The sequence below is a fragment of the Malus sylvestris genome, chromosome 3, assembly GCF_916048215.2.
Source record: "Malus sylvestris chromosome 3, drMalSylv7.2, whole genome shotgun sequence".
Taxonomy (NCBI): domain Eukaryota; kingdom Viridiplantae; phylum Streptophyta; class Magnoliopsida; order Rosales; family Rosaceae; genus Malus; species Malus sylvestris.
The window spans coordinates 5,770,987-5,798,609 of NC_062262.1; the positions used below are offsets into that span (position 1 = coordinate 5,770,987).

Below are 27,623 nucleotides of genomic sequence, written 5' to 3' on the forward strand. Positions count from 1 at the left end.
GACTATGAACAATTGTTCATCTTCTTTACAACTATCATACACATATTTTCTCTACGCCTAACAGAGGCTCATCTTGCATACATGTCGCCATCTACACATAGACGCGTTCATTAGAAACTTATCTTCTTAACGCCTCGCCATAGGCTATTCGTCAAGAATAGTTCATGTTGTAGTTCACATCGCACCATTCTTTCTTAGAGTTACACCAGTGAGGTAATGCATTCGTATTGATTAACCTTTCAAACCATAAATCCGCATTCGCATACAACACACATAGTTTTACACCTAAATTCCACAATCACATGAATTAAGGACATTCTTGATGAAATCAAGCATGTTAGAACCCATCACGACATTTACGCATTGATGATTCAAAACATAGAAGAACATGAGATTTTGAAGAAAAATGAGAACAATTTAGGAGGTTAGGCCATCTCCAACCGACCCAGTCAAAGGGCTATAGGGTTAAAAATAGCTCTAAATGACACGAAAATCATCTCTAACCGAGGGTTAGGCCAAAGGGTTTGTGGGCCCCACTGGGCTAAAAAACCAAAATTAGGCCAACGAGTTGGCCATTTCCAGCCAGTCAGCCAGCCCTGCAACGCAACCCACTTGACAGCCAATGGCTAGTTGACGTTAGATTACCATTGGAATTTGAATTTTGTTTTTGGACAAATTTCAAAAAAAAAATGCTAATTTTTTTTCCTATAAATACCTAAGTCATTCCTACACCATTTCTCACATCCTTCTCACCATTCCATACTATCTTACCTCTTCCAATAATCTTTCATTTATTTTTTTCAATAATTTTCAAATGGCCACATGTACAATGAAAGGAAAGGTTTGGACCCAAAAAGAAGATGAAGCTCTTAGCAGGGCTTATAGATGGGTCTCGGAAGATAGTGTCAAGAGTAATTCTTAAACAAGTGAAGGTGTTTGAACTCGTACGTCCAAAAAGTACTATGAGTTCTACGAAGGCACCACTCCATCGAATCCCCGAAACAACGACGAAATAAGTGTTTTCACAAGTTATTTTAAATATTTAATTATATTACATTTAATTCTAAGTACACCAAGCGGAGGAATTGTATATGGAGGATATGAAAAAACCCTTTACTCATCACGGTTGTTGGGAAATTTGTAAATGGTGGGTGTTATTTCAAGATCCACCTCAAGAAAGATCCTATCTAAAATTTGCACAACTTATTACATCTCGACACGTGACACTCGAAATCCTATCCAAAAAATTATTAAGATTGCATAAAGATAAGAAATCTGGAGAGTTACTCACTTTAGCGACACGTGTCATTGGAAATCCTATCCGAAAAATTATTGAGATTATATAAAAATAAAAAATTTGGAGGTTTATTTATTTGACGACAAGTGACACTCAAAATATGTTCGAAAACCTTATTTTAATATGGTAGTTTAATTTAGGGCAAAAGACAGTTTATTACCCTCATGTTTAGTGGTTTTCAACATTTAGTACATCAATTTTTTTTCATCCCAGAGTCATACCTAAAGTGTAAATTTTGGAACAGTCTCATACATCCGTTAGTCAAACTGTTAGTTCTCCCGTTAAATGATGACGTGGCGCCATAATTAGGTGCCACGTGTCATTAAAAATATTAAAAATTTATTTAAATAAAAATAATATTTAAAATAATATTAATAAAATAAAAAAATTCTTCTTCTCTTCTTCTTCTTCTTCTTCTTGGTTCGGTTTATTTTTTTCTTCCTCCTCCTTCTCCTTCTTCTTCCTTCTTCTTCCTCCTCCTTCTTCTTCTCCTTCTTCTTCTGGGTTCGGTTTCTCTCTTCTTCTTTTTTTCTTCTTCTTCCTCCTCCTTCTCCTTCTTCTTCCTTCTCCTTCCTCCTCCTTCTTCTTCTCCTTCTTATTCTTCTTCTTCTTCTTCTTCTTCTTCTTTTAGCTTCGGTTTCTCTTCTTTTTTTTCTTTTTTTTTTTCCTTCTTCCTCCTCCTTCTCCTTCTTCTTCCTTCTCCTTCCTCCTCCTTCTTCTTCTCCTTCTTCTTCTTCCTTCTCATTCTTCTTCTCCTTCTTCTTCTTCCTTCTCATTCTTCTTCTCCTTCTTCTTCTCCTTCTTCTTCCTTCTTCTTCCTCTTCTTTTTTGGGTTCGGTTTTTTTTTTTTCTGTTTTTTTCCTTCTCCTCCTTCCTTCTTCTTCCTCTTCAGACACATCCCCAAATCAGTTCCTGCTAACACAGGAGGAAGAAGAAGGAAGGAGGAGAAGGAAAAAAAAAACGGAACCCATAAAAGAAGAGGAAGAAGAAGGAAGAAGAAGGAAGAAGAATGCGGAGGAAGGAGAAGGGAGAATAAGAAGGAGAAGAAGAATGAGGAGGAAGGAGAAGGATGGAGAAGGAGAAGGAGGAGGAAGAAAAAAAAAAAAAAAAAGAGAGAAACCGAACCCAGAAGAAGAAGAAGAAGAAGAGAAGAAGAAAAAAATATATTTTATTATTATTTAAATATTTTTTAATATTTTTTTTATTTTTTATTTTTTTAATGACACGTGGCGCCCAATCAGGGCGCCACGTCATCACTTAACGGGAGAACTAACAGTTTGACTAACGGATGTATGAGACTGTCCCAAAATTTACACTTTAGGTATGACTCTGGGATGAAAAAAAATTGATGTACTAAATGTTGAAAACCACTAAACATGAGGGTAGTAAACTGTCTTTTACCCTTTAATTTAATTAACCATATTAATTCAATTAAAATAATAAATTATGTTTGGCCCCTTTGGCCTCCTCGGTTAGAGATGAGTTTTTTGTCAAATGGCTATTTTTGGTCTGTGGCCCTTGTGGTCCTCTCGGTTGGAGATGGTATAAAATATGGTCTGACACTGTTCATGAAAATATAATTTCTTGTATAGGGCTAAATATAGTCATTTGACCTTCCTTCAGTTGGAGATAGCCTTAGAACTAGAGAAAGGAAAAGCTAATGTCTGAAACAGAAATAGAAAGTGGAAAATGACATGACGTGAGCTCAATAGCATTAGCAAAATCAAATGTCTTAATGCTTCATCAACAATCAAGCTAAAATTGAGCAAAACACATTGAATTAATGCAGAATCCGGAAAGAAAGAAGAAAAAAAAAAAGAAATTAGGTTCACATCCTTCTTTTTGCTACTCCATTGATTAAAATCCTATTCATTTTCAATTTTTGATAAAGGTCCTTGGGTATTAATAATATCATTAATTATTTGAATAATAAAATATTTTTATTTTTAAATATATTCCTTTAGTGTTAAAAATGTTACAATTAGTATATTTATATTTATGACTAAATTTTTTATCATATATTTTTATTTTTAGTTTGTACCTATTTTTAATTTGTACCAATTTTTTTTTTCATTTTTAATTTGCACCCATAATTTAGTTTCTTTTTGTGCCCATATTTTTTAAAGTTTTATTTGTGTTTGTACCCATATGTATACCGTCACGTGTATATTTAATCAATGATAGAAAAATTACATATGGCATATTTATATTTTATGCCTAAACTTTGTATCATATATTTATATTTTTAGTTTGTACCCACTTTTAATTTGCAACACTTTTTTAAATTTGTAGTATTTTCTTTTTAGTTTTATTTTGTACCCATGTATTAATTTCTTTTAGCGCCTATATTTTTTTTAAATTCATTTGTACTTATGATTTTTTAATCTTTTATCTGTACCCTAATTTATTTATAATGTACCCATTCTTCTTTATTAATGTACCACTTTGTTATATGTGAAGTGTACCAATTTTTTTTAACACTATGGATACATTCATTTGCCATTTATTATTTCTTATTTTCACATAGTTTTTATCCATTTATTCAATCAAAATGTTTGAATTTTTTTATTGTAACCATTTCTAATAGTATTATAATGAGAGATTTTAAATTTATAGGATTATAGATCTCATAAAATATCAAACAATTAATGTCAAAACTATAAAAATATAAATATTAATTGTAATAGAATGAGGTGTACAAAGTCAATGGACTTTGATCAAACTTTGAATACTATTAAGGTTTTAGTCAAAGAATGTTAAGGATTAGGGACCGCATCCAAAGTATCCCCAAAAAAAAATTCCATAAATAAATCCAACTGAGTCATGAAATTTAAATTTACGTACCATGGCTAAGAAATCAAAATATGTAAAATGGTATGTATGGGCAATGTTCGTTTTCTTCTAAAAGTTGGAACCTTTAGCTTTTGGTCCTTTGGGGATCACCAGAAGAAAGCTCCAAACTTGAATCTTACTGTTTCAGTCAAACCGAAATGTGAACCACTCGACCTTCTCGTCGTTCAGATTCATCTCGATCATTGCCTCGCTCAATCCGCAGCTGATCTCCGCCAACACATCCGGGTCACTGTAATTGGTGGAAGCCTGCACAATAGCTCGGGCTCTTCGGCCAGGGTCACTGCTCTTGAACACGCCCGACCGAAAAAAACCCTATTGCACCCCAACTGCATCATCAGCGCCGAGTCTACAGGAGTCGCCACGCCGCTGGCAGCAAAATACACTACCGGCAGCCTCCCGAGATGCTTCATCTGCATCATGAGATCGTACGGCGCCGAGATCTTCTTCGCGTACGCGAACACCTCATTGTCGTCCATGTTCCTCAAGACCCTAATGTCCCCCATCACGTGACGCACATGCCGAACGGCCTCTACGATGTTTCCGGTGATGGCTTCCCCCTTTGTCCTGATCATCGCAGCCCCCTCGCGGATCTTGTGGAACGCCTCGCCAAGATTCCGACATTCGTAGACGAACGAGACTCTAAAAGTGTGCTTGTTGATGTGGTGCTCCTCGTCGGCGAAGGTGAGGACCTCGCTCTCGTCGACGTAGTCGACACCGATGGCTTCGAGGATTTGGGCCTCGACGAAATGGTTGATGCGAGCTTTGGCCATGACGGGGATAGTGACGGAGCGTTTGATCTCCTTGATGAGCTGGGGTTCGGACATTCGGGCGACACAATCCTGGGATCGAATATCGGCAGGGACTCGCTCTAGGGCCATGACGGCGCAGGCACCGGCCTCCTCAGCAATGCGGGCCTGGGCGAGGTTGACAACGTCCATGATGACGCCACCGCGGAGCATTTGGGCAAGGCCGATTTTGACAGAGAATGGGGAAGACTTGGTGGTGGTTTCTTATATGGCGCCTTTGTCGTAGACGGTGATGACACCGCTTCTGTCAGCCATTCTTTGGGGATTGGTGGAATGTGAGATTTCACGAGAAATGAGGAGAAAGGTGGTGGAGAATGGAAAGTGAAGGGGAAGAAGATGATGATATGGAAATGGTATAAAATAAATAAGGGTAAATTATATAGTAACCCTTCAGGTTTGAGATCTATTACAACCCCATACAACATCTTTAAAACATTTCACTTTCATACCTCACATACCATTTTATTTCAAAATAATACATCCTTTAGATTTTCTATCCATTAGTCTGTTAAGTGTTGACGTGGCTGCCAAATATGTGCCACGTGGCAAATTTTTTTTTTTTTTTAAACCTGAATCTTCTTTAAAAAAAATAAAAAAAAAAGCTGAAACACCGCATGAACCCCCAAACCAAAAAAAATCCAGAAAGAAAACCCCATCCCAGCGACCCTCCCCACCCCCACCCCCCACAAAAAAAAAACCAAAAACCCTAGCCCCAGCGCCCCTGAAGTTTAATTTAGAGGTGCTTATGTGCACCTCGTGAACCCCCAAAACAGATTCCGTCTTCCTCCCCTCCATCTCTCTTCTCCCCCATCTTCGTCTTCTTCCGCAGACCCCTGTACCTGCAACCCAAAAAAAAGAAAAGAAAAAAAAAACCCAAATTCCGTGAGGTGAAAATGGGAGGAATGGGTGTGGATTTAAGGAATGGGATGCGTAGAGGAGAAAAGAGGTGGGTGTGGATGCGAGGGTGAGGTGGGTCATGTGGGGATGGGGGTATGGGTCTGTGGCGGGGCGGGCAAGTGCCGGTGACTGGGGAAAGGGAGGGGGGAAGGAGAAGGGAGGTGTGGGTAAGGGGGAAGGAAGGTGCGGGTAAGGGGAAGTGGGGGTTTTTGGGCTTGGAGAAGGGAGGTGTGGGTAAGCAGAGGTGGGGGTTTTTGGGCTTGGAGGAGGGAGGTGCGAGTAAAGGGGAAGGGAGGTGCGGGTAAGGGGAGGTGCGGGTTTCTGGGCTTGAGGGTTGCAGCTTTCAGTTGCGTTTTTGTTTTGGCTTTTTTTTTTTTTAATTTGTTTTTGGAAGATTTAGGTTTTTTTTTTAAAAAAAAATATTTTTTTTGTCGCGTGGCAGCCACGTCAGCATTTAACAGAGAAATGGATGGAAAATCTAACGGATGTATTATTTTGAAATAAAATGGTACATGAGATATGAAAGTGAAATGTTTAGATGTTGTATGGGATTGTAATAGACCCCAAACCTAAGGGATTACTATGTAATTTACCCAATAAATAATGGAATGGAACAGGGATACACGCACACTCTGCTACTCAGATGTTCCGTATCTATTTTTGGCAAAAAAATGGAGTTTTTAGTATACGGTTGATTCATTAAATTACGTTTTTTTTTTATTTATCTTTTTTACGTTTAAATCACGAAATTTTCACACTAGTTTCAGTGATACACACGTATTCTACATGTATTTTAAATATATTACTGATAAAGTAAAAATAAAATAAGAACTTATTACATTTCAAACTCTCTATGTTCGGGATAATTTTTAAAATAGGCTATGAGTTTCTAATTTTCTCACATTATTCTCAAGAGTTTTAAAATAGTATCAATCTATATAGCGTTCTACCATTGTGACACCCAATATCAATGGAAAAATACAAACATTTTTAGGCTGAGAAACGGATTGTGTTTGTCGCATTCGTATAATACTAGTTATCTTAACAAATAATATCGACTCAAATCCATAATCTTAATAGATTCTTATCATGTGACCCGATAATAACTCGATTCGTGTATCACATAGGTCATTCTCCGGATAATGACCACCTTCGCGGCTATTCGGAGAGTAGACCACCAGGAACTAGCCGCAGTGGACTCACGCAATCGACATTGATCCAAGCATCATAACGTCAGGAAAAAGAAAGAAAAAACTAAAAATAATACCCTTTTCATGAGAAGAGAATAATTATAGTATTTTAATTACAAAACTGAAAACTCAAAGAATTATGATTCTTACACTACGCCAGCATATATCCTAGTTTCATCGTCTCCGTCCCTTCGGATTCATGTCCTCCACAGCGTCCATCGTTTCTTGTTTTTTCCGCTTCCATCTCTTGATGAGATTACTATCAGCCGACGGGAGAGTGCACGGCGGGCTAGGAGAAGGGTACGCGGTAGACCTTTTAAGCCACTCTCTCTGTTTCGGGTCAGCAAGACAAAGCAGGGATTCTGTACATACTTCCATAGCAGAAGCTGGAATGTCTGGCTCGAAGTCCAGCAGCTTTGAGTACTCCATGATGAGGTGAAACATGTAATCATAGACCCGATCCATGCTTAGGCTTTCCATGAAATCCTGCCCTCTTTGTCCCATTGCCTTAGCCTGTTCAGCCATTGGAGTATATTGTAGCCTCGATTATGTTGTTTTTTCATAAGAAGATATAAACTTGAAGGGAAAGCCGGGGTAAAACTGAATTGTACATTACTGATGCAAAATGTAACAACAGGAACGAGAACATGATATGGAATACTACTAACAGTTGAAAGATACCTCAGATTGGTGCCCCTGAGCCCAGTCAACAGCAGACTTTATAGACGGGCATATAGCGTTAGGGGAGATGGGCCAATAATTAATCTTAGGAATGAGACCGCGGCTGAAGAAATCCTCATATTGCGGGGTTATTATGAGTGTAAGAGAACCACATGATACAATATATTTTAGGCTGACAGACCAAGCATAGCCTTCTGCATAGATTTTGTACCTACAAAAAGTGGAAAAGATTTCTGAGCTGCAGGATCAAATCCATATGCCAATTAGATAATAAGACATCAACGGAGTACAACTATACATAACAGCTACTCGTCAACCGACGAGAAAGAAGAGAAGGAAACATTTTGTGGATCATTGGAACAGTCAAGATCCACTAGATAAAAAGAAAACACGCAAAAGAGAATGTCAAATCCTCCTTGAATGTTAAAGGCTGCCAAGGTTTCAGAACTTCAAAACTATAAACTGCAAACTACATCATTTTCATAGATGCGGAAAATTGAACTAGATAGACAAAAGCAAGAGGACTACAAAGCAGACTCAACATATCAACTGCGGGACAATATCCTAGGCCAATACATAATAAAGGATCACGCCACATCTTCCTAGCTAATCAGTTGGACTATATATTGAGAATATGATGATAAACCATCACTTTTAGAAGCTGTACTTACTGATGATTACACTGCGTAGATAGTTTGGAATGCTCATAACCAGCTCTTGCTTCCGCTTCCCAATCCTACGATTCATATTAGAAAGACAATGTCAGGTCTGGTCTTATGCCTATCACTTCTACAGTTCAAGTTAAAGAGAGATCAACATGCAGTTTTAACTCAACCTGACGCATAATCTGTGCTCTCCACATCTTCGTGTCATTGCAGTTAAGTAACTCCGTACGAATAGGGGAACTAACATCTGGGTTTCCTTTCCAATATGCGAAAGGCTCCTTCTTTTTCCAACTTCTTTCCTGAGAACCCCGCTTGATTTCCCCGAACTGCTCTTCCCAGGGATGAATGTTAAGCTCTGGCCTGTGCAGTAATCATAAACTATAAAGACAATCAGCACAAATAAAACCATAACAACGCACTTGACGCCCAAATGAATGAAACACTTTCATGTCATACAAATTAGTAAACGTTTAGCAAACAATGTCAATCTTGGTAAATCAATCCGCCTAATAACCAGCATGTAATTTATGCATGCATACAAGCATACAGTAATTTATATACTTTCAGAAATTTTTACAGTAATTCAAGCACACACGAACAATTAACAAATTCAGGTTCTTTCCCATTGAATCATTCATAAAGCATACGCAAACACGAAAAATTACCCGAAAAAAACTATAAACTTGGAAAATTAACAATTAATGTGAATATGAAGACAATCAAAGAATGATGATTCTTACCAACCCCAGAAGGACCAATCAGGAAATGGGATATCAAAATGATCACCGTCCGTACAGTACCGGAAAAGCGGCAAAGGCATCGATTCGTGCTCGGTCCGGTTAATTATGGGCTTATCCATGCAATCAAACATGATATCCACATCCGGAACCCGACCCGGATACCTGGCAAGGAGCTGCAGGAAACCCCAAATGGTGAACATGGCGCGGCTCTGCACGCAAGCCCAGAACAAATCCACATACAGCCTCCCGTCAACAATCACCACGCGAAACGCTGCGTGTTGCTTGGCGGTCTCCAAATGGGCAGCGGAGATCCGGGTCCGGGCCCAGGGCTCCAGATCGTGGTGGATCCAACGGAAGAACTCGGGGCATTTCGGGGCTTTCGCACGGAACGACGGAGGACGGCGTCGTTCAGGGACTTCGTTGCTTTTGTAGCGGCAGGCGAGATATGAGCAGTGGATAAGCTTGTAGGCTCGGTCGTGGAGGGTCTCGTCGGTGAAAGTTTTTGGCGGGAAGAAGTGCCAAGGCGTCGGCTGGAGGTTGTGGCCGGCCAGTGTCTTGGTCTGAGTGGCGAAGTCGTCCACCTGTTCGACAAAATCCCCCAATGAAATATTTTAGAAAAAATAAACAAAAAATGAAAAACCGGAAAAAACGACGCTGCGTTTGAGACCTTGTAGATGACGAAGCCGAGAGAGAGAAGGGAGAGGGCGATGACGGATGGGAGGATGTGAGAGGGCGCGGCGGATCTCGGAGCCGCCATGATCGGATGCGGTGGCGGTGGATGAGCTGCAGTGCTCCTGCTGCTACTGATCGCCTTGTAAATTTGTAGCTGCGTGGAACTAGGTGTGGCTGAGCTAACGTCCAAGCTTTTTCTGTTTCAGTTGGGTCCCACCAGGAAGCAGCGTTTGCCACGTGGGTAGATTTTTGTAGCTGTTTACCGGCTTTCCCCGCGTTTGGTGTTTATTTCGCGGGAAAAAATGGATGGCGGGGGACGACCCTACGCGCTATAAACTGGGAAGCGGACCTGCTTCACAGAGCATTCGAGTTTAAAACTTTGGTAAGGTCCATTAAGGCTCAATCATCAGTAATCACCCATCAAATTATTTTTGGAAGTTTTAACTAAATATTTTCAGTATTGTTCGTTTTTAGTGAAAAATTACATTTTAACATTTTTTTTGAAATTATTCATTAGACTTTTATTTGTCATTTTTCATTAAAACTAAGGTTTTTTTTAATTTTTCGTTAGTTTTCCTATTATTTTATTAAAGGTTTAAGGGATGGGCACGAGCCGATTTGATCTGGTAAATTTGCGCGGTTGGTTTGGTTGTAGGAGATCATTTTTCAGCAACATAATCGAACTAAATCAAGTCGTCAAAATAAGTTAAAATTCAGATATCTAACTCAAAATAGTGTAAATGTAAATGAAAAGTTCAATTAGGGAAGATAAATGCTCAACAGTCGTTCGCTTACTCAACCATTCATGGATGTGAGTTCCACAGCTTGTTGAGGGGCTGGCAATCACTTAGCAGCCGACGTTGGTAATTGTCCCTAGCACAACTTTTAGAGTATGTTTAATTACTTCGTGTGAGAATTAGAAGGTTTGAGGATGAGAATAAATGTGTGTCGGATAAACATCATACCTTAAATTGTCAAGAATGACATAGCCAAATCATTTGATTGCTAGTAAATACATGAATAATAACGATACTCATTTCTTTCAAATACATTATTTGTACTTTGGAGAGATTACAGTTGTAATTCTTGTGGTCACAGGAGAAGTCACCTACAAGGCTTAAGGTGGGCCGTAGCCCAGGGAGGTTTTCTATAAATGTAGTGTTATTTACACATCTATTTTTATTTCTCACACATCTCTCTTAGTTTTTAGCTTTCGGATCAAATGAACTGATGAAGATCAATGACAAAAAAATCAATAACGGTGTGTGAACAACACTATCCTTTTTTTAAACTCATGCTTTAATGGCTTATGTTAATGCATATAGCCTATATAGCCCACTCATCTCCAATACATGTTATTATTTCATGTATATTTAATAGAAGATATGTAATAAATAATACTTTTTATGTTGATAATAATAAATTAGTTTTATCTCTCCTCCCTCTCTATCATATTCGTTAAAGAAAAAGACCATTTATCTTATCTGGTTTAACCTTTGACTTCTTACTCAAGAAAAGAAAAAGAATTTTCTTTTAGTTCACAATTAAATCTCTATCTCTGCAATTCCTTACTTTTTGTTCTGATTTTCCAATGAATGGAACCTTTGGTACATTCTTAATCTTTTTATTTACTTATTCTTGATTTATTTAGTAAGTTAATTATTTATATGGTCCTTGAAGTTGTCGGTTAGGGTTATGATTTTGAGAATTGTTTATATTCTATTGTTGTTCTTTTATATTGATTATTATATGATTTTATGGTATCAATTTCAACGAGCCCACCAAGAAAAAAATCCTGGCTCCACTCTTGCTTGTGGTTGTGATAATGTGTGAAAATTTTGAATTATACAAAATTAACTCTAGTTTATGCACAAATTACATGTGGGGTAATCACATTTGCAAACCTCCTCAAAAGGTTCATGCCAAAAACCATAATTGTACAGAAAAAAAAAAGAAAAAAAAAAGAAGAAGGAAAGGCCTTATAGTACAATAGAAACTACTACTTCATCTGTTAGTGAAAAAATATCCACAAAGAATCATAAAAACTATGGTTCAAGGGAGCTCCTGCAAACTTGGTTCACATATACACACAAGCTCAAACTGTAAAAATCTTCCTCACTTTCTTCATCCTTCTACGGCATATGGGACACGTACCAGCCTCTTCGGCAATCCTGCACCATTAATCCGTTTAGAAATCTAACTCTTCTTTGATTTGGTAGAAGTTAAAAATGTTGCAAGTGTATGTAGGTTATGTTCAAAATCATTATATCTAACGTTTCGCGTAAAGGGTTATAAGCAGAAGACTACGACATTGATTCAGATTTGTATACCTTGTCCCGCAAGTAAAACAGGCAGCGCAATGCCCACAAGGAAGAAAGAAGCAATCCCTAGGACCATCAAAGCATATGACACAAAGACGCCCAGTAGTGTTGCTATCTCCTTCATTTGTTAAACTTCCTTCAAGGGAACTCACTGCAAGGCACTCATCCAAATCTTCTTCATTGGAAATAAATTCATACGACGAACCCCAACTCAAAGTATCATCGTCTTTGGGTGATAGCAGCGGGGTTTGCACGGATTGTCCCTCCTCTGCTTGAACTTCGGTTGTGTCTTCACTAGAATTCTGGAATTTGTTATAAAATATAAAGGCTGTTAAGAGGAGCAGAGTCATAACGCCTACAAGCAAACAAAGTGGTAGATGTAAATAAAACGATTTATTTTCCAATGTTACGAGAAGGATATGAAGGATAACAAGAAGTAACCTGCTACAAGAAAATACATGGCCCATCGCGGTCCATAGGACAGGCTTACATACCAATCATCATTAGGGATACCCTAAGGATTCAGGAAACATATTTATCATGGTAAAGTGACGGAAACTGTATCAACCGCCCGAAAGGGACAGAAGAAAAACAAAACTCGGGGATGAGTCTTCTACATTACCTCTTTAGGACCTGGAGAAGTTATGACAGCAACTTTTGCCCCCAAGAGGGAAAGCTTTAAGCTACATAACCGGTTATACAAAGAGCATTTGTAATACGCCTCGGTTGTGTTATAAAGAATAGATTTTATGTTGAATACCAACTCTACCTGTGTTATATATCAACATTGGAAGCTCAATAAAGCTGGAAACTAATTATTATCAATCATATAATTATTTCCAGTGGAATAAACATTTGAATAACTACCTCAACATTCTCAGGGTTCAAGTTTCCTACTGCTATATAATAAGTAGAAGACTTTGGAATTTCCTGCTGGATCCTACCACTTCCTGTGAAGAAAACAGGTTGACGTAGAAGTTCAGAACATTGTAATTGGTTCCGAAAGAGAGAATAGAAATTTGAGTGATGAATCTCACCATAAATTATATTCCAAGACAGTGTTGCATTACCATATGATGGATCCTCTATCCATTCAGCCAGGCTCTCACTACCTGCAGGTTTAGATAAAAGTTTTCAACACCAGAAGATACATTGAGTTCTACTAACACCTCTACCACCACCGGCACAAAAAAAGAAGAAGAAAAGAACCGAAAAACAAAAGGTCCCCATATCATATACGCTAGATAAACCTTCTGCAGAAGCATTTGGCCTCATGGGAAAGTGGTTAGATTTAAGAGTAGGAGAGGAAGGACAACTCAGAAATTGGAGATGTTTTGGAATTTTACTAAATCTACAACTATCCCAAGTTCCGGAGAGTAAAGAAGCTGCTACAGAATATTATCCCAAATCTACAACTATTTGATTCGACATAAATCCTAGACCTTTGTACGTTAAGTTTAGATAACCATTTACGAGGTACTTTGATAGAAAACAAACAAGAAATCCAAATCAGAAGTTGGGAATTACCTTGTGCTATTACAAGAGTTAAAGGCGAGGAACTTGTAGGCTTCACACGGTAAGTAATATCCAAACCAGACCCTTTGTTTAGAAAGTATATCCATGCCTGTTACATGAAAAGAAATAAACTTTAATCCCATCAATCAAAGCAGAGGACAAAAAGTTAGAGTAATATGAGAGAAGGACAAAATGATTTAACATTCGATGTTACATGGAAAGTAAGGGAGATCTTGCCTTGTGAAAATTGGCTGGAACAAGCGTATGCTGTGTTTCGGTCCATGCTATTTCAACATCCAAGGGAGGAGGTTTGTTGAATCCATATAACACTGGCCCAAGTTTTTGCTCATCATGCTCCTGTGCCTGTTGTTTTATAGACCAGATAAGTTTTACTGCACACCAGTTCTTTACTAAACAAGAATTACAAGATGAAATGCGGTTGATCACCTTAATCGATTGCACAAAGAACGGATTAGTTTGTATCAAGCGCGAGCAGTTCGGGCCCAATTGTAGATTGCCGGATCCATAGAAACCAAGAATCATAGTCATAGATGCTGTGCGTGACGAACATCAAAAACCAAAAGTAGTACCAACAAACCATATTAATCAGATGCTCAAGTCATTAACAAACGAGTTCAGTACATAACAATATATGGAAAAACTTAAAAAAGAGAAGAGGAAAAGCCTTATAAATCAATTGAAAGTTATATAATTTCAGTCCATTTTATGAAAGAACCAAACTCAAAAGCCTCTCCTCAACTACACATGAAACAAGCAAAAGGGTTTGACTGGACAAAAATTTGGTTTCACTTTTTGTCAGAAGTATTTTCTTCTTTCAAGAAGAACGCACCTACATGCTACAGATCATTGTGTCGGTATTTCATACCAACAAAACACTACCATGTATTCAAAGAAATGATCTTCACATACCTATTTTTTCATTATGCACATCCTTTTTATTGTCTCTTCATTCTCTTCTGAATTATTTAATCTAAAAGTAAAAAATACACATAGATGTGCATGAGGAGAAAATGATGTCCAAAAATCATTTCTCTATTTAACTTTCTAACGTAACAGTAGTTAGTTGACTTGAAATACGACCGCTGTGGCGTCCCAATTATAGGTAAGTTTCTCTCGTCCCGAATCCAAAACTAATTAAAAAGAAACATGAAACAAATTCACACAAGCAGTGCACAAAAACCAGTGATTGATGAGGAGGGAAACTGACCAAAGAACCAAAAGGTGACAAGCACAGCAAGGGCCGACCAAATATCATCCTTCACCTCAGACGCTTCTACATCGTACAACAACAAGTTCACATGATAAGTCCTAGACCTTCTCGTCCGCTGCTGCTCATCAAAATTGTCCCCATTTGAACGTCTGTCACTTTCTTCTTCTTCCACCCGTGAGCTCGATGGCGAAGAAGAAGAAGATGATGGAAAGGATTGATCTTCTCTTCGATCTGGTTCTGGGGTTTCCATGCTGAAAGCACAAAGTTCAACGTTGACATTTGTTGGTTATATTTATACGAAAAAGAGAAAAGAAGAAGGAAAGAATGATTATTTTTTTTTTTTAGTTTGGATTCTAAGACTTTACCTGGGTGATGGGAGTTTTGGGAGGCAGCATCCATTGAGGAAGCAAAGGCGGTGGTGAGGAGGCTGCGAAGCTCACCAAAAAGTCGTGTTTTGGTTCCATTTTGGGTAGGAATGGTAGTTGGTGTGTGACGGTTAGTTAATGTGTCATCTGATTGTTCTATTATTTTCTTATTGGAATTCTGGTTTTCTGGTCCCTCAGAAGTGGAGCCTATCAACGAGGTTCAAGCATGTGAGTTGGGGAGAATCTTGAGTTCGGTTTTGTCGCCTATTCGATCACTCAATATCGAATTATCGAATGTTTTATTAATCATTGATGTTCTGATTGCATAGTTATCCATATGGTTATGTTTGTTAGTAAATATTTAATGTGACACATTAAGCAGTTAGATAAGACGCATAATCAGATTGACTGTTTAAAATTTTGCTTGGATAGTGATTTTGTTGATAAATCCTATATCCAGTAAAAAATTCTGTAATTATGTCCATGTCTAAACTTTTTCTCAATTGTCAATTTCTTCATTTCTTTTGGGTTTGTTGTTGGAATATAATAAGGTTGTGTTATCCACACACTCATTTTTACTTCTCGTAAAGATTGAAATTTATAAACTTCAATGCTACCACATGCCAAATATTCAATTTAAATTCAGAAGACAATGAGTTGAATAAAAATATCAATAACCATAAGGATAATCCACGAGCTCCAAATATTCAATTTAAATTTAGAAGATAATGAGTTGAATAAAAATATCAATAACCATAAGGATAATCCACGAGCTCCAAATATATCAAGGATGAAGACCAAAATGGGAGTACAATGAAATCAAGAAAAGCTTAACTTCAATCAAATGTGTAGTTGGTACCAAAAGGTTAGGAAGCAAAGGATAGTAACCTGAAACTGGTTGTCTACCACTCTAAGAATTACAAATTAGTAAGTTTTCAATTATCTGACAAATACGGATTCGAATTTCTACGTATATATAACTCATGATATGCAAAAACTTTTTAGCTAAAATGATTTTTGAGATTGATATAATTTCTTATTTTGGTTTCCGTGATTTGAAATTAATAGAAATGGTCATTGAATTTGTCTACCATCAATCATTTTGATCATTCCGTAAAAATTTATGTTAAAATAATGACCAAAATGACAAAAATGCAGTCAATTTAATGAACAATTTGCCAAAATGATTTAACAAAAATTGAGAGTATTTTTGTTATTTTCATCATTGTTTAATGAAGATTTTTTATGGAATGACTTAAATGATTAATGGTAGACAAACTCAACCATCACTTTTATCGATTTCAGATTTTAGAGTTCAAAATAAAGAATTATGCTCTTCTCATTGATCATTTTAACTAAAATGTCTAAGGGCTGGTTTGGTATTGCTGTGCTTTGAAAAAAAGCTGCTGTGAGAATAAGCGGATGTGCTGTGAGAATAAGCGGCTGTGAAATAAAGTCAGTAGAGTGTTTGGTAAACTTTTTTGTGAAAGTGTTTTTGGAAAAAAAAGCAGGATGATAGTGTGTCTTTTCATTAAAGGAGCACTGTAGCTCCGTATGCTTTGAAAAAACTGGCTTTTTTTCAAAGCAGCAAATAGCAGCTTCAGCTTTTCCTTTGATTTTCAGCTTATTCTCACAGCAGCTTCCAAAATAAGCCATTTTTTTTCAGTTTACCAAACACAAAAATGACCCTCAGTTTTTTTTCACAATGACTTTTTTTAAAATCACCTCAATCCCAAACGAGGCCTAAGTAACCCATTATCATGAATGCTACCACTAGTCTTGCGTGGGCCTGAGTTTTTCGGTAAATTGAAAATGCTTCATGCGCGTAACCGCGACTGACGTTCGCATTCTCCTAATATCATACGTGTCAGACCACTATTGGCTGAACTGCTAAACCTGTGACTCATACACTTCAGTACAAATCAATGAATCTGGAGAGTGAGAGGAGAGTCTGAGACTTTGCAGAACTGAAAAAGCAAAGAGATGGGTCGAACGACGTCGTTGATGCTCTGTACCCTCGTCCTCTTCGGAACCCTAGCTCTCATTGAGGTAAAAAATTAACATTTTTGTTTGAATTTATAATTTTGTTTGATTCAATTGCATTTTCAAGGATTGATCTTGAAATTTTGTGTAAATTCTTGATCAGGCAAAGAAGTCGAAGGAGGATCTGAAGGAAGTGACCCACAAGGTTTACTTTGATGTCGAGATTTCTGGAAAGCCAGCTGGTATGCTGTTTAATTTGCAATAATTTTGTTAATGTTTAGAACAAATTCGACCCATTTGCTCAAAATTCAATTTAATTAAGGTATTTTAATCCCAAATTTGGTATTGATATTCGATTTGCATGATGTGTGAGCTCAATTTGGAACCGAAAGCCGAAGGATGATCATTTGCGTAGAGGTGGATTTGTTTCTGTGGAGTTGGAGAAATGTTTATGTGCATATAGTGTTGCAAATGAAAATTTGAGTGCCATAGTTTGATGAATTATTGGGATTTTTTTTTTATGGTGGTGCTTTTTGTTTCTGGCTAATCTGTATTGATACTTGTTTCGATCGCTGTATTTCAGGACGGGTTGTGATCGGTCTCTTTGGGAAGGCGGTTCCCAAGACTGCAGGTATTAAATTGAATAATATCACTCCCATTTTGTAGGTTCTACTTCTATGTGTTTAAACTAAAGCTAACAATCTCAGAACATTACTAATTCACTCCTTTGGTGTTTCAGAGAATTTTCGAGCTCTGTGCACAGGTAACCAGTTACTCATCTTCATTTCCACGTATTAAGTTTAGTAGTTGATATGTAGTATCTACTTTTTGGGGTCTATCATCAGCAATGTATATGAAATGGTCCTTGGTCGAGGCCTTCAAGTTCAGTAACTCAGGAAGGATGCAAATATTTATTGTTACATAGAAATTTTCTGCATACTGCATTTTCCCCAGAACATAGTGATTAGAAAGTTGTAAGAGTCAATAATATTGTTTTTAAAATTTTCATCCTTCTTTTCCCCCCATATATTTCAGGGGAGAAAGGCGTTGGAAAGAGTGGAAAGCCTCTCCATTTCAAGGGTAGCAAATTCCACAGGATTATACCCAGTTTCATGATCCAAGGAGGTGATTTCACACTAGGTGATGGAAGAGGGGGAGAGTCAATATATGGAGAGAAGTTCGCTGATGAAAATTTCAAGCTAAAGCATACTGGCCCAGGTAGACAAATAACCCATCCCACCTGCCTTCTTTTCCAGTGGCATGGATGGCTACTGGCTAGCACCTAATATAATACTGAAGTTTGAACCTATATTATGGAGTGAACTAAGTGCTCTTTACTCTTTTGTACAGGGCTTTTGTCAATGGCAAATGCTGGTCCCGACACCAATGGTTCACAATTCTTCATCACAACTGTGACAACTAACTGGTAATTCTACGTGCATCCATGCATACTTGAAAATGCGAATAATATTTCTAGAATGACTATCTTCTTCTGCTTGATGCATTGCTTTCTTAAATTGTATAATTCTGCCACTTGTTGGGTTTGAATAGAGGAAGCGATTTTGGTTTGCTTTCTTGTGGAGACCAATAGTGCTTACAGGGAACGCCTGATTCCCACTGTTTTGGTGAGAGTCGGGCAGCAGCCAGACAACCATAGTGATGGTATCCACAGATGGCGAGTTCATTCTGTCCCCTTTTTCTACTGATTCCATCTCGCATTTCTTAAATTTCAGACCTTTACATTGTATAACACCATATTTGCGCTCATTTAAACTTGTTCTCAACTACCGATTTCATTAGTCGTTTGATTTGAAGACCTATCCCTTGACAAGGAGGCGGTCTACTACTGCTTTCAAATAACAGCCATTGGTTTACACATGTATACTTATCAAAGCTGAAGTTTGATTCCGTATTTGAATGCTTATAGGTTGGATGGCAGACATGTTGTATTCGGAAAGGTGCTGTCTGGAATGGATGTGGTTTACAAGGTTGAAGCTGAAGGAAATCAGAGTGGCACCCCCAAGAGCAAAGTTGTGATTGCCGACAGTGGTGAACTTCCTCTCTAGACGTTCCTCTCGTAGTCTCTCCATGTACCGAGTGACAATAACTGTTCCGACTTCTTGATTTTCGTCGTGTAAGACCGATGAAGATGTTATAGTTCATGTACCGATAGTGTTCTTACTTTAAATTCGATTAACATCTACATAACCCTACTAGACTAGAGAAAAGTGAAATTAAAATTTAGTCATAGTGGCGTCATTGTCTAAGCGACGGTTATCATGTGTTCAAAAAATGCATCTCTTTAAATCACTTACTCCACCTAAGCAAAGCAAGGTGAATCTAGCACATGACATGATGATGATGTCATCACTTAATTGATTTACTGACGACGAACTTAATGGAACTTAAATAGACTGGTTACACTTACACTACTAGGGTGGCGTATTAGTTTAATATCATAATGTCAAGTAGGATAAAATTAACATGCCACATTTTTTTACTCAATCCATCTAGGTAGTCATGCAACGTAATGATCGAGTTGTATTGCAATAATTTTGCAATGTGCGGCACGTCATCCCCAACATTACATGAATACTAACATATACCTTATTTACAGAAATGATTTCCGCACTTTATTTTTAGCCTCTTGCACTTTTTATTAGTTTATCACTTAACTTCCTGCAATTAACTGGATCAAGTGGCTATAAACACGAGAAAAAATAAAGTTCGAAAATCATTTTCTGTCGTCGTGAGTATTAATGGTTTATGTTATGAATCATGCGGTCAGTTTTGTTTTTAGAATATTTTAACAAAAATACCAAATCCGCATTACACTCACTAGTCATGGTCACTACCTCACCCGCCCACAGGTTTCCCATACTCCCTTTGACGCAGTCCACTCCGCCAACATATAACATGCATACATCATGCATGCATGATCATCTCATGATACACTCACCTGCTACTTATGTATGCATGGATGCATGCATGCATGTCATCTCGCAACTAGGAACTTGACGCGTCATTTCTCCCGCTTTCATCCAACCACCGGCTGCCGTCTCCAAACTCTCTCTTTTGTCCTCTCCCTCTTCGCTGAGCTGTTCCTCACACTTGCGCTCTCTCTCTCTCCTCCACTGGTCCCACACACGCTCTCTCTCTCTGAAGGAAAAAGTCTCCGTTTTTTCTTCTTCTTCTTCTTCTTCCTCGTGCGATATAAAACGAGCTACAAACCCCAAATTCAAGCTCTTTTTTCTATCTCAGATTCCTCCGTGTTTGAGTCCTCTTCTCTCTCTTCTCAATCGAATTAAATTTTATTGAATTAAATTAATTTTCTTACTTTTAGAGAGCCTCAGCCTCAGACGGCGGAGGATGTTATAGGCCGCCCCTAATATTTTCTAGTTCCCTCCGTCGCGCTCAGCCGTTCACGTCTGGAGCTCCGCCGCCAGCTCCTCCATTCGATTAAAAGGTATGTAATTTGGTCTTGGATTGAGATTGAGATTGCAATCGGGGGTTGAGTTTTGAGAATTTGTTCGTTTCGGGCTTCTGATTTTGGGAATTTTGTTGAAATTCATGTTGATTTGAAGTTCTCGCAGCTGAAATTGATGTTTATTTTTAGGAATTTTGAAATTCGTCTTCGAAGTCTGAATCTTTGTGTGTCAATTTTTGAAATTGATCGTTGAGGTCTGATAATTTAGTATTGGTGTGAAGAAAATCAGCAAAATTATTTGATATTTCAATTCTTTTTTTTTTATGTTAAAAATAGATAAATTGAGGTAAAAATAGAGAAATTGAGGTAAAAATGCCTGCTTGGTGGGGAAGAAAATCAAGCAAGAGCAAAGAAGAGCAAGAGAAGGCAGTCCAGCATAAAAACCCCTACTCTAACCGCAACAGCAACAACTTTGTCATCAAATCTTCGACCAGTAACGATATTAAGAACAAGGAGAAGGACGAAAGGCCGAGGAGCTTCGATGAGCATGTAACGCGGAGATCACCCAGAGCCAGCAGGGAATTTGCTGGCCCTGTTGGTGTCTCTTCTTCTGGCTTTTTGGGTTTTGACTCAGACGGCGGTGAGAGAGCGGCTCATCCCCTGCCTCGCCCATCGGTATCGTCCCTGCAGGGTTTGCCTTTGGGAAATGATCAGGGGAATGGGTTAGGATCTGGGTCCGCCTCTTTATCAAGCGTCAGCTCCTCTGGCTCTGACGACCCACCGGTTGCTCAATGCGGTGCTGCTTCCAGCTATAGGTTGGTTTTTTTCTCCACGAAACCCCTGCCTTTTCGGATTAGACATTTTTCTGTTTTTGCACAATTTCGGACTTTTGGCTGGGTTTTCATTCAATTGGAATCAATTCAATTCATGCTTGTAAGAACTTTAATTCAAACGTTCAGTTCAGTTCCATTCCATATGTATGTGATTTAACTGTTTCATTTGTGAATTTATTATACTTATTGGATATCAACTTAGTAATCAGTTAGCTAAATACTCTTGCCCCCTCCATAGAGTTTTTGGTGTCCAAATTCCAGTGATTGTCTCCTACTTTTGGAGTTATTTAGTATTAACCACATCATGATGATTGATTGTCTTGTCTTTGTATGAGGCCATTTTTTTAGCATTAACCACATCATGATGATTAACATAGTTATTTTGAGCTATAAATCTTACTAGAATAATTATGGATGTGTGTGTTTATGGTAAGAATTAGGACTTGGTACTATCAGAAGTCATACATAATATGTATTAAATTGATGGCTTTATTCTTATATTCCCACAAGATGATTGGATCATTGGAGTATTTTTTATGTGCAACAAATATAAAGAATAATGGCATGTTGAATCTTATCGATGTCCTATATTGTTCACAGATTTATTGGTGATCCAAAGGCCAGCATGATGCCGAAAAGCCCAGGTCCTAGGTCTAGGGGGCCAACTAGTCCAACATCTCCTCTTCATCCACGATTATGTGCCATGAGTTTGGAGTCTCCAACAGGAAAGCAAGAAGATGGCAAAAGTGTGTGTCATCCTCTTCCGCTCCCTCCGGGTTCTCCAACTAGCCCTTTTGCCTCGCCCAGCAGTAGAACTAGTCCAGTGACTGAAAACTCAACTTGTGCGCTATCAAAGTGGAAGAAGGGAAAGCTTTTAGGAAGAGGGACCTTTGGCCATGTTTATGTCGGATTTAACAGGTGATTTTTACTTTTGTGTGTGGATTGATTGATAAAGAAAGTTTTGGGAACTAAATTGAATATTTATTCTTTGGGCAAGGAAACAAAAACTTCAGGCACAAAAATGATTGTATGCCTGCACTTTGCACATTACCCCGGAATATATAAAGGAAACAAAATGGATTCCAAAATGAGGGCACCAAATAACTGTTTTGCAATAATTGGAGTGCAGACAAGACGCCTTCTTACCAAGTATGCATATTCCTTTTCCTAAACTTTTATTTGTGATGTTGACAGTGAAAGTGGGCAAATGTGTGCAATTAAAGAAGTCAGGCTTGTTACAGATGATCAATCATTAAAAGAATGTCTTAAGCAACTGAACCAGGTAACTTTGTCCAGCTAGCTCTGAAAATATCAGGCATGATGCTTTACTCCCATTGAGTTTGTCTTTCGAGCTGTCACTGAGCATTTACAGTAAATTTACATGGCTAGAAATTTCTCTTATCTGATTGTTGGTGCTGACTGGTTGCATCTAACTTTTTGTTGTTGGCAGGAGATAAATTTGCTTAGTCAGCTCTCACATCCAAACATCGTTCGATATTATGGAAGTGAATTGGTGAGGGCTAATATACTGCTTTAAATGCTGATAAACATGCATGCCCATTAGCAATCAAAGATTAAAAACACATGCCATTGCCTGAACACATACATTGGTGTGGGGATAGGAAAAGAGAGCGATGGGTTATTTATTTTCAATTGAATGGGTTAGTTGTTGATTTGGACGTTGCATCCTAGCTTAATATCAACTTTGGCTTGTCTTTTTCAGGGTGAAGATGCACTCTCTGTTTATTTGGAATATGTGTCTGGTGGCTCAATTTATAAACTACTACAAGAATATGGTGCCTTTAAGGAACCTGTGATTCAAAATTATACCAGACAGATTGTATCTGGTCTTGCCTACTTACACGAAAGAAATACAGTTCATAGGTATATGAGTTTTAATACCTGTAATGTCTTCATTATCGCCCCTTCCCTTATTTTCAGTCATATGGTGGTCGGGCATGTGAATACTTGTCTTCCCTTTTTTCTTGGTTGGCAATATTTCTTACTAAATCTAATTTTTTGTCTTTTTCAGAATCCTACAATATTTTTATTCATCTTGTACCTTCCTACTTTGCACTGATAATAATTTATTATATCTTTTTAATTAAAGTTGTGACAGTTGTATTATATCTTTATAATATTTTTACTAATTTGTTTTTCCTTGCAGGGACATCAAAGGAGCAAACATATTAGTGGGTCCTAATGGTGAAATCAAGTTGGCAGACTTTGGCATGGCTAAACATGTAAATTGCATCTATCCTCTGCACAATGAAGTCTTAGTGAAGTAATGAAGGTGTAGAATTGCTAATTTATCTCAAACATGAATGTGTCTAGGAAGAGTAAGAATGAAACTGTTAACTATACAATATGTCTTAGCATTCAGGAAACCAGGACAGATTAATTTCACAAGGATATGTTTTCCTTGTGAGAAACTGCTAGAGGGAAAGAAATATAAGGTTTTACACAAGGTGGTCTGTTGGCTATTTATCAGGTGCTTTGGTTCAAGAGGATATTTTAAAATATGGAGGATATAGAGTGGAGGTTATTGGGGAAACAGTAAGATCAGACTACACTTTGGGCTTTGGTTTCTCCTCAATTTTGGGAGTTATCATTTTCTCTAATTTGCACATTGAAGCGCGGTTAATAAGTTTCATCATTGTATTTCTTATCTGCTGCTTTATACTTTAATGAGTTACTAATGAGCAATAATGCTTGTTTCTTAGAGACAATATAAAGAGGGAAATTGTTTCGACGAACTTGAGCACATAGATTTAAGTATCTAAGAGTGGCATTTGACTAAGGAAATAGAAGAATAGTATGTAATTGTTAGTTTTCCTAGTCATTTTTCTAAATCAAATTTGAGAAATCTGATGATTTTATTTTCTGAATCAGATCACAAATTGTGCTTCAATGCTGTCATTCAAGGGAAGTCCTTATTGGATGGCCCCAGAGGTACTCTCTCTCTCTCTCTATCTCAACATCTTTTTCCCTCTTTTTTCTTTTGTATTGTTAGTATCCAGTTCACTGTAGTGGAATTTTCATGTTCATGAAATGTTAATTTCAGGTCGTAATGAATACGAACGGTTATAGCCTTGCCGTGGATATATGGAGCTTAGGATGTACAATTCTTGAAATGGCAACTTCTAAACCTCCTTGGAGCCAGTACGAAGGGGTGCGATATACTGTTCAGAACCTATTGCTTTACAAGTTTCTTTGTTATCATCAGCTACAAAGTTTTTGTTGCACCAAAACTTGTTTCCTTACATCAAATTCAACAGGTGGCTGCAATTTTTAAAATTGGAAACAGCAAAGATATTCCACATATTCCTGATCATCTTTCAAACGAGGCAAAGAGTTTTGTGAGGCTATGTTTGCAACGGAACCCATCGGAGCGTCCTACGGCTTCTGGACTTCTAGACCACCCTTTCATTAGGGAGCAAACAACGACAAGATCTTCTAACATCAAAGTAACCAAGGATGCCTTCCCATATGCTTTTCACGGAAGCAGGACGCCGGTAAAGCCTATAACTTTCTACTGCATTTTTTTAAGCTTTTAGTTTGTGGGCCAAATTACGAATTGATACTCGCTTTGGAGCTAGAAAGCGGCTATAGAAAAACCTATTAAACAATGGACAATTTTCAGGCAACATAGTGTGCGTGTGTGCGCATGCGCTTAATAGAAGGTTCTGCTTGCTTCAATTGTTTCAACTTTTTAGCGTAAATAATGTTATATATTGGTCAAATCATTGAAACTAAGTGCATAATGTGTGAAGGAGGTGAAAGTGTGAAAATGTGTTCCTATAGAAAGAAGTGTGGAATTTAGTTTCTTTGCTGGCCTATAGTCTTAAAGTGCTTGAGACTATTCGGAGAAGTTACAATAAAACGTAACTGCAATTTGTTGAACGAATTATTCGCATATCATCATCAATGTTATGTCTTGAATCGTTAAACTAGTATTTCCGACAAGTGTCTATCAAACTTAAGCGCTTGCCATACGTGATTTCATTCTCATTTCTTTCTTTGAGCAGCCAGTATTAGAGCTACACTCCAACAGAACAAGTTTCACCTTGAGTGATGCAGATCACACAGCAAAGCCCACAATCGCAACTTCAAGAGATTGGCGGAGCCCTAGGTAAATATATTTTCCTGTCATATCCCCATCGATGTAGTCTGTCGAGCGTGTTATTATGTTAAATAACTCTTATCAATCTTCGATATGCAGCGAGAATATAAGGATGATTACATCTTTGCCTGTATCTCCTTGTTCAAGCCCCTTACGACAATATGGACAGACACACAAGAGCTCGTTACTTTCTCCTCCTCATCCAACTTATGCCATGATGGGACAAAGTAGTTACAATTTGAGCGACTACTCATCGTATAACAAGCTAAGTCCTACTACGTCGTACACTCTTGATCCCTGGCAGGAAACAACGCTACTTAAAGCTCAAACGCTCGGCAGTTCACCAAGAGCAAGACCCTTTTGAATGTAAATATACTAAAGAGAACATAAATTGTCCGTTGTCTTCCCCACAATGCCTGATGAACCGGAGTCGCGCTACTTTGAAAGGAAGTATTCATTTCATGCGCGCCCCCTCTATAGCAATTTTGGTTGTTTATGTTGCTTTCCGTATTGTTATGTAAAAGGGAATTTGAAAACGTGGGAATCGATGGACAACTTTAAACGTTCATTGCATGGGGAAGATAGGGGACTCTGCGATCCCGTAACGACGTATTATCCGCGTTGCTGTAAATGGAAGCCGGAAGCCGGAAGCCGGTCACTTTTGTAACATTTCATGTTTATACTCGTTCGTGGCGAAATATACCGAATGCCGGAATCACACCGTTTTGGTGGGAGATTGGCAGCAGCCGGACAACCGTAGTGATGATATCCACGGATAGCGGGCGGGTTCATCGATCCTTTTTTCCGTCGTGTTCAAAATTCAGTTTCTTTTAACATCTGCATAAAAATAATATTATGTGGTTGACCTTGCAAGTCCAACCCTGTTTGAAAGAAGGGAGCTTTAAAGAAAATGGATTGAGATAAGTTTATTTTTACCAAAAACTGACCTATAACTTTATTTAATATAAGACTTGAAATTTAATAAAAATGACAAAATACAATATAATAAGAATAAAAGCTAAAGCCTCATTAATAATAAAGAAGCTCACGTGCAACACTAATTTTTCTTTTTTCCAGCCATTGCCTCTCATTCTGTCAGTCCATTCTATAAAAAAGATGAATTTTTCCATTAGGCCTTGAACTATGTGAACTTTGTTGGGGCCACATTTCCATTAAATATTTGTTTGGTTATATTCATATATCTGTCTGTCACATTTGTTTTTTCTTTTTCATGTGGGTCAAATCTATCTTTATTTTTTTTTCTTTTTGTTTTTGGGTCATATCACCTTTATTTTCTATCTTTTATCTGGGTTTGGACGTTTGTGCCCTCACCCTTTTGTCTCTTTTTGTATTTCTCTTATCAATGCAATTAGATGATATTATCAGGGAAATAAGTTAAGTAGTTGTGAAGAGTAAAGAAATAATTTAAAACTCGTTAGTGCTCTTCAAAATCCTTATCTAAACACAACGTAGTGAAAATCTTGGCTCATAAGACTGCAAATCTCATAGTTTTAAAGTTCATTATTTTGGTTCAGTTTCAAAATAGGTGTCACTTTGTTGCAGTTTCAAAAATAATGTGAGTTATTTTTGTTCAATTTCAAAAATAATATTGGTTATTTTGGTTTAGTTTCAAAATAATGTGGGTTATTTTGTTGTAATTTCAAAAATAATGTTTATTTTGTTTCCTTCTAGAAATAATGTAGATTATTTTGGTTTAATTTTCAAAAATAGTGTGGGCTATTTTGTTATAGTTCTAGAAATAATGTGGGCTATTTGGGTTTAGTTTAAGAAATAGTGTGGGTTATTTTGCTGTAGTTTCAGATTTTGTTATAGTTTCAGAAATAGTGTGGTTATTTTGCTATAGTTTCAGAAATAATATGAGTTATTTTGGTTCAGTTTCATAAATAGTGAGTCATTTTTCTGTAATTTCATAAATAGTGTGAATTATTTTGATTCAATTTCAGAAATAGTGTGAGTTATTTTGCAGTAGTTTCAGATATAGTGTGGTTATTTTGGTTCAGTCT

General features: G+C 37.6%; 4 protein-coding genes and 1 pseudogene across 5 annotated transcripts; 2 read left to right on the plus strand and 3 right to left on the minus strand.

Moving 5' to 3' along the window:
- Positions 1 to 4,146: 4,146 nt before the first annotated feature.
- Positions 4,147 to 5,233, minus strand: LOC126617432 (probable pyridoxal 5'-phosphate synthase subunit PDX1; annotated as a pseudogene).
- A 1,875-nt stretch (positions 5,234 to 7,108) lies between these two features.
- Positions 7,109 to 9,962, minus strand: LOC126617426 (uncharacterized). The gene is made up of 6 exons (XM_050285495.1): positions 9,797 to 9,962; positions 9,130 to 9,710; positions 8,560 to 8,749; positions 8,396 to 8,460; positions 7,725 to 7,935; positions 7,109 to 7,556 (listed from the first exon to the last, which is right to left on the minus strand). Exons 1-6 carry the CDS (start codon positions 9,884 to 9,886, stop codon positions 7,218 to 7,220), a joined length of 1,476 nt encoding a protein of 491 aa, XP_050141452.1. The 5' UTR covers positions 9,887 to 9,962; the 3' UTR covers positions 7,109 to 7,217.
- A 1,818-nt stretch (positions 9,963 to 11,780) lies between these two features.
- LOC126617429 (E3 ubiquitin-protein ligase APD2-like) lies at positions 11,781 to 15,369 on the minus strand. 2 transcript variants are annotated; one of them, XM_050285496.1, is made up of 11 exons: positions 15,234 to 15,369; positions 14,866 to 15,119; positions 14,085 to 14,191; positions 13,875 to 14,000; positions 13,650 to 13,746; positions 13,160 to 13,234; positions 12,990 to 13,072; positions 12,745 to 12,891; positions 12,564 to 12,636; positions 12,132 to 12,477; positions 11,781 to 11,972 (listed from the first exon to the last, which is right to left on the minus strand). In XM_050285496.1, exons 2-11 carry the CDS (start codon positions 15,116 to 15,118, stop codon positions 11,897 to 11,899), a joined length of 1,383 nt encoding a protein of 460 aa, XP_050141453.1. In that variant the 5' UTR covers position 15,119; positions 15,234 to 15,369; the 3' UTR covers positions 11,781 to 11,896. The 2 variants fall into 2 exon arrangements, with proteins under 2 accessions (XP_050141453.1, XP_050141454.1); XM_050285497.1 differs by lacking the exons at positions 12,564 to 12,636; positions 12,745 to 12,891; positions 15,234 to 15,369 and having other exon boundaries at positions 12,132 to 12,424; positions 14,866 to 15,204.
- Positions 15,370 to 17,038: 1,669 nt separating this feature from the next.
- Positions 17,039 to 19,483, plus strand: LOC126617434 (peptidyl-prolyl cis-trans isomerase CYP19-4-like). Its single transcript, XM_050285501.1, has 7 exons — positions 17,039 to 17,282; positions 17,380 to 17,458; positions 17,800 to 17,847; positions 17,956 to 17,979; positions 18,252 to 18,434; positions 18,567 to 18,642; positions 19,144 to 19,483. The coding sequence occupies exons 1-7, from the start codon at positions 17,217 to 17,219 to the stop codon at positions 19,280 to 19,282; spliced, it is 615 nt and encodes a 204-aa protein (XP_050141458.1). The 5' UTR covers positions 17,039 to 17,216; the 3' UTR covers positions 19,283 to 19,483.
- Positions 19,484 to 20,314: 831 nt separating this feature from the next.
- On the plus strand, positions 20,315 to 26,167 carry LOC126617425 (mitogen-activated protein kinase kinase kinase 3-like). Its single transcript, XM_050285494.1, has 12 exons — positions 20,315 to 20,682; positions 20,980 to 21,458; positions 22,077 to 22,394; positions 22,671 to 22,758; positions 22,927 to 22,989; positions 23,200 to 23,360; positions 23,644 to 23,719; positions 24,369 to 24,428; positions 24,541 to 24,648; positions 24,755 to 24,991; positions 25,505 to 25,608; positions 25,699 to 26,167. The coding sequence occupies exons 2-12, from the start codon at positions 21,016 to 21,018 to the stop codon at positions 25,961 to 25,963; spliced, it is 1,923 nt and encodes a 640-aa protein (XP_050141451.1). The 5' UTR covers positions 20,315 to 20,682; positions 20,980 to 21,015; the 3' UTR covers positions 25,964 to 26,167.
- The last annotated feature ends 1,456 nt before the right edge of the window (positions 26,168 to 27,623 follow it).